A 6,000-nucleotide genomic window follows, 5' to 3' on the forward strand; every position below is an offset into this window, starting at 1 on the left:
CAAGTACAGTGTGACATAACTGTAAACATGAACCGCATTAATGTATTATGGTGTTGCAAAAAAAAAAGAAAATCAGCCGTAGAGACACCACGTAACATAAATGCACGAAGACAGAGAAACACGTGTAGTTCAGCTGCTCAGTGTGTGTGTGTGTGTGTGTGTGTGTGTGTGTTGTGTTTTGGGGGTCCTGACAGTATAATTCACATGCGAAATGAAACCCAAACAAAGGGTTTTATGACGGAGCGGGCTAATGGAGGTCTGTCTGGTGCCGTTATAAGCTGTAATTATCCTGTCGACGAACACAGAAACACAGCGAACCTTCAGAAGCAGCGAGCAACCGCTGCCCCGAGAAGGACTTCACACACGAACATAACGAAAAGAACAAGATCGCTGCGTCACAAACCGTTTGATAAGCAGCGTTTTGATAGGAACCAGACCAGAAACTCTGCATCTGACAGTCTGAAGACTCACCCCTAGGTGGCGCTAAAGAGCAGGATCGCTTTGCTGAAACACGGCTGTCTATTATAGTCATATTAACTAGGAACATGATTCACAGTGAAGCACTCTGCTCTGTTTCCTCACTTGGTTTAATATTTTGATAAATAAATGCTAAATGCGTACTTTTCGGAGACGCTTTACGGGCCTTAAACATGCATAAGCTGTATGTGACAAAACTAAACATCTTATTTCTAAGAGTTAAAAGTTTGAACGTGTGGGAAGAGATGAATGAAGGACGAAAATAAAAGTTGTTTATCTTCCTAATAGTCATATCTTTGTAAAGCAATGCTAATTCATTAAGCACGTATTACTACAATTCAGATGCTATTATATTTTAAAATATATTTTTTAACATTTTGATAGTTTGCAATTTTTCATTTAATTTGTAAGTTTATAAACATTAACAAAATCAGTATATATATATATATATACATATACACACACATTTTTTCGGTTTAACTATTTTAACTATCTTTTAGAAAAATAAATAAAATAAATAAAAATAATATTTTATATTTAGTACACATTTTTATGCATTTTAGTCATTTTAGTTATCTAGTTGGTTAATTAGTTAGACTAATTTAAATCAAAAAGTACACTGTAAAAAATGGTGGATTTTTCTTTGGTTTTTGTTCTTCTTTCCAGTCAAAATATCAAAATTCTTAAATCAAGAAGGATTATCAAGAAAAGAAAATGTTTTTACTGTTTTTAAATACGAACATTTTCCTTACTCCATTGGTGGATTATTTATCTTTTTCTAATATTTAGCTTTTTTCACTTAAATTTGACTTGACTCTTGGCTTGAAAAGCATGTTTTGCAGTTTAAGACTGATTAACCCTTGACTAGCTGCTAAATGGTTAGACTACTTGTTAAGACACAGACTTAACATGCAACAGGCTGCAGCTTTGAGGAACCGAAGATATACGTCACCGGAGAAACCTCATCCTCGTACGGGACTGTCAGTCAGTTATATAATCTCCATCATTCATCCTGACACAGAGTTGAGATACTTCCTTCATAACCCTTAAACCAGCAGCCCCAGGGAAGTCTATCTAGTCATCATAGTTGACTAACACCTACCCCAAGAGACTTCACCTCATATACAGATACACTTCAACCAAAATCCACTTTACACAAACAAAATAGCTTTTCACGCAATTGAATTACTCCAGAAAACCCATTTTTTCATCATAAGTTGCACGTTATGTTTCTCATTCGTGAGCATCTGCTAGATGTTCTCAGGTCCGTGAAGCACCCGATTTCAATCAACGTTACCCGCTGTTTTGCGCCGGTCGGCCTGATCGCTTGGTCAGACTTGTTTGTTTTCCCACAGTTCTCTCTGAGGGGACGCCACCTGCATCTGCTCGAGAGGACGGTGTGACATTCCACGGCCCAAGAAAAGAAAACAAAAACACAAACAAAACACGACGGAATAAAGAAACGCAGGAGGCCGAACCTAAACAAGTTTGTCTGAGCGCTCAGAACAGCAACTGTAAGTCTTACTATAAAATGCTTTCCATGAACACGAGGAAACAAGCTCTGAAATCACATATGTGCTTCATTAACGAATCGCTGGATGACTGTCTGTAGTGACTAAAACTAGTTTTGAAGCCATTTCTGTTGGGGGTAACGCATTCAGATTACTTTTTCAAGTAGCTAGTAAAGTAGTGCGTTACTTTTTAACTCGCAAGATAGTCTGAGTTACTTTTTCATATAAGTAATGCCATCTTCATGTTTCCTCGTTCATTGACGGAGCGCTCTCCATGTTGAGAGAAATCGGGAGTGATTGCACAGTTCTTAACGTGAAGCTTATTTTTCGCGTTTCATGCTTTTTATTGCTGAAGAACGCTGAACTTTCTTCTGTACCCTATTCCATCTTCGCTGTGCCCTTCGCTGTACGGATGTGGATTTACAAATTACGTTTATAAATTTCCCTTTTGGTGTGAAAGAGCTATTCGCATTTGGCCAAAGTAGATTTTTTTACTATTAAAACGAACAAGGCAGCCAAGTCCGGATTTAAAAAAGCAACACATTACTTTCCATTAAAATTAATTTACTGCAATACTTTTTAAAAGTAACATTCCCCGACAATAGCTACTGGTTCACAAATATCGCAACTGAACTTGCGACGCCCAAATATAAGCAGCAGATTCAAATATATACAACTAGAATCGAAAAGTTGCACGGGTCACGAAAACAACTGCAAGTCGAGAAACATTCTGGTTCTTCGGAATGATTTTCAGATGATTTGACAGATCGCGTTGGGTCCAAGCTTAAGAAAGTCATTGCCAGTTGTCCATTATGGCTTAAACTCCCCAGACGTTTTTAACTGACCATTCGACCCCAAATAAAAAACTACTTATTCAATACACAAAACTGGACTCAGAAAGTTTCAGCCAGTCTAGAAACACTGGCTTTTGAGTAGCATCTGCAAGATTCCCTCACCCTTATTGCCCCGCAAGTACTTAATATTGGCTTTTTGACCCTAAATGTGCACAGCATTGGGAGGCGGCATCCTGAAGCAACTACTGAGACGTTTCACTTGCACTTGACCCCTGATTGTTCGTCCATCTTCTATTCTAGCATCCTGAACGGCTTCACGGCTTCACCAAACAGCAAGGAAGTCGCTCAAGAAACGCCTCAACCAATCATCTTTTCGGGGCGTGGCTAACGCAGATTTCTGAGATTCACAACGCTCGCATAATTTATGCTCATGTGAGTCCGTGCCAGAGCCAAAGCCGTGGTCTCAGCATACTGAGCAGATGCTTGCGTAGCCGAGATCGCTCGCTCACTGATCGACTGCCAATATCTGATCCTGTTGGCGTCGGTTTCTCGCACCTGCAGCCAGAACGTGACTTCATTACTAAAACGCTGTTCTGTTGGTCACCCAGGGTTAGATACAGATCTCGACCTTCTAAAAAAGACCTGTGTATTGGATGCTATATTGGATCTCTACTTTTTTCAACGGCGTCATGTCCTGTCTCCACAAACATGAACCAAGAACAAGTAGAGCTAAGCATCTGCGAACATCTCTGAAAACTAAAATTCAATGTTCCTGGAAAGTTAACGAACGAACTCTTGGCTCACCATTCAACAGGGCCATCACTGCAAAATAAATCCCATTAGGGTGAGCTTTCTGGTTACCCTTCTGGATCTATTTTGCGATAGCTCTTATAAAGTAACTCATTCTCTGATGATACGGCGAATGCTAGCAGATTGCACTTTATGTTATAATGCTTCTAAATATATTCCGTTTTGATCTGGTTCCAAGTGTTGGAAGCGTCGAATGAATTCATTAAATCTGCATCAACGCTCATCCAACTCATGCAAACATGCATGCATAAGTAACTGTGCTAATCAAACTGATTACACTGTGTTCAAGTTTACGAGAGTCATTTTCAGTTGTCATGTTTTGCCACACTTTTTGACAAATTAATCGGTTCCATTAAGACGCTAACAAATGCAATCATGCATGAACACTTTGATGTCAAGGATATTATTTATTATGACTAATCAGACATCGGGATCCAGCTTACGAAAGTGTCTTTTAGCTGCTTAATTGGGTTAAGGTTCCCAGAGAATTGCAATGACTTTCAACACTCATCTGATTGTTGCAATGCCAAGAACATTATTTAATACGACCAGATCCATGCGACTGCATTGGGTTCAAGCTAATGAAGACATTTTTAGGTCTCCAAAATCAGATCGACATTGCCATAATTTTTGACCAACGAATCGATTCCAGGTCGAAGGATGTGCAACGATCCTAAACACTTGACTAACAAATGCAATAATGCACGAAGAAGTAACTACAGTAAAGTTAATATATGACCGAATTCCTCCATTTAAGCTTAAGAAGTCATTTTAGGCGTCAAATCAGGTTTATACACTTTTTAACCAATGTTTTCAATGATTAGACACGAACAGACACAACACTTAACAGCATGCAAAAGTCTCCAAATAAGACCCTCAACATCTGTCATGAATCAAATGTTTTATATTACTTTCCATCACAATTTGGCCCAGCTTTCCTTGATATATTTACATATTTTCCATGACCAAATCAAGCCTGCCACAGAGAAGCATCTCCTGAAATGCAGAGCTCACCCAAAAACCATCATTCTGCCATCGTTCCAAACCTTTCTTTCTTCTGCAGGACATAAAACATGGCATTTTGAAGACCAGTGGCTTCCAAAACGCTAAGACATTCTTCACGGTGTCTTCTTTTTCCACAGATGGGAAAAAAAAAAAGGTTTGGAGCGACAGGAGAGCTAGTCGGTGATTACACAACAGTCATTTTCTGCACTCGTTCAGCCAGAAGCCCCTATAAAAAAGCATTTAGCGAGAAGTAGCGCTATCTAGTATCGGTGTTTTGAGATAAACCGAGGAAGCGGGATGGTAGTCAGGTGCATGTGTGGATTTGTTGGGATTTCATTGAGTCAGGAACGGCTGTCCAGATGTTAGAGGTCAATGCTCATCTCCATGAGGAATGTAGACGCTGTTGTGTGTCGCTTTGGGGACGGGAACCAACAGCGCTCAGCAAAAGCACTCATATTTCACAAGCACTTCAACACTTTATCAAACCAGCCTCACATTTCATGAACGCAAACAAATAAGCCAGTAAATCACAAAGCCTCCTCATCTGGTGCACATTTGCTTCCAAAGCAGGAGGAATTTAACCCCGGATCAACATATGGAAAATACAGCAGCAGACAGACTGAAAATCCCAATTGATTTGTGATCATCATGAAGGCTGTACTGTCAGAAGTCTGCTTTTTGCACCAAACTCTAGCCTTCGTTTAGGGAACGCGCGCCGATAAATGCATCGCGTTCTTTTTACTATCAACACCTATGATGGTTTTCCAGGAAGAACCTGAATGAAGCTTCGCGCGTCGGGTCTCCAGAAGCCCCCCACCCGAGACACGAAGTTACTCACGTTGTCAATGTGGGAGAAACTTGTCCACTCCTTGTCCGTTGGGCTCCTAAATGCATTTGTATGCATTTGTCCAAGCAGCAGTTTTCAAAGCGAAAGCAGAAGACGCCGCCGGCTCACGAGACCAGATCCAGCCTGATCAGCAGCGTCCACATCTCCGCGAGCGAGCGCGCATGGAGAACTTCACGGGATCAGACCTCGAACATCAAGCGCGCTGCTGGGAACACGGGCGATTCACTGAGAGAGAGGGGGTCAGAAGAGCCGTATTAAACCGGACTGAGAGCGAGAGAGAGAGAGAGAGAGAGAGAGAGAGAGAGAGAGAGGGAGGGTAGGGTCGCTCCGGGCTCTGAGCTCCGCATGTGTCTGGACTTGCTCGGTTCGGCGCATCTCCAGCTCCGCGCTGCGCTCGGTGTTGGGTTTCACTCATTACTGCCGTGACATCATCCGTCCGTTCATTTACATCCAGAACGCTCTGGAACAGCCCCAGCTTTCTGGTCCGATTCTGAACATCGAGGGAGAATGAGCTGGCAGTAAAAACAATTAAGCGGCAGTCAGGTTAGTAGAAGTA

The 6,000-nt window shown here is 41.3% G+C and overlaps 1 protein-coding gene across 1 annotated transcript in view; it reads right to left on the reverse strand.

Moving 5' to 3' along the window:
- The window catches only part of LOC122332717 (collagen alpha-1(XXIV) chain), a 78,107-nt gene extending 72,320 nt beyond the window's left edge, over positions 1-5,787 (reverse strand). The window contains exon 1 of the mRNA XM_043230089.1: positions 5,436-5,787. Coding sequence (XP_043086024.1) covers positions 5,436-5,491 — 56 coding nt within the window. The 5' untranslated portion in view covers positions 5,492-5,787. The remainder of the gene's footprint in view (positions 1-5,435) is intronic.
- Positions 5,788-6,000: the final 213 nt, after the last annotated feature.

This window comes from Puntigrus tetrazona, unplaced genomic scaffold (assembly GCF_018831695.1).
Source record: "Puntigrus tetrazona isolate hp1 unplaced genomic scaffold, ASM1883169v1 S000000148, whole genome shotgun sequence".
Classification (NCBI taxonomy): Eukaryota; Metazoa; Chordata; class Actinopteri; order Cypriniformes; family Cyprinidae; genus Puntigrus; species Puntigrus tetrazona.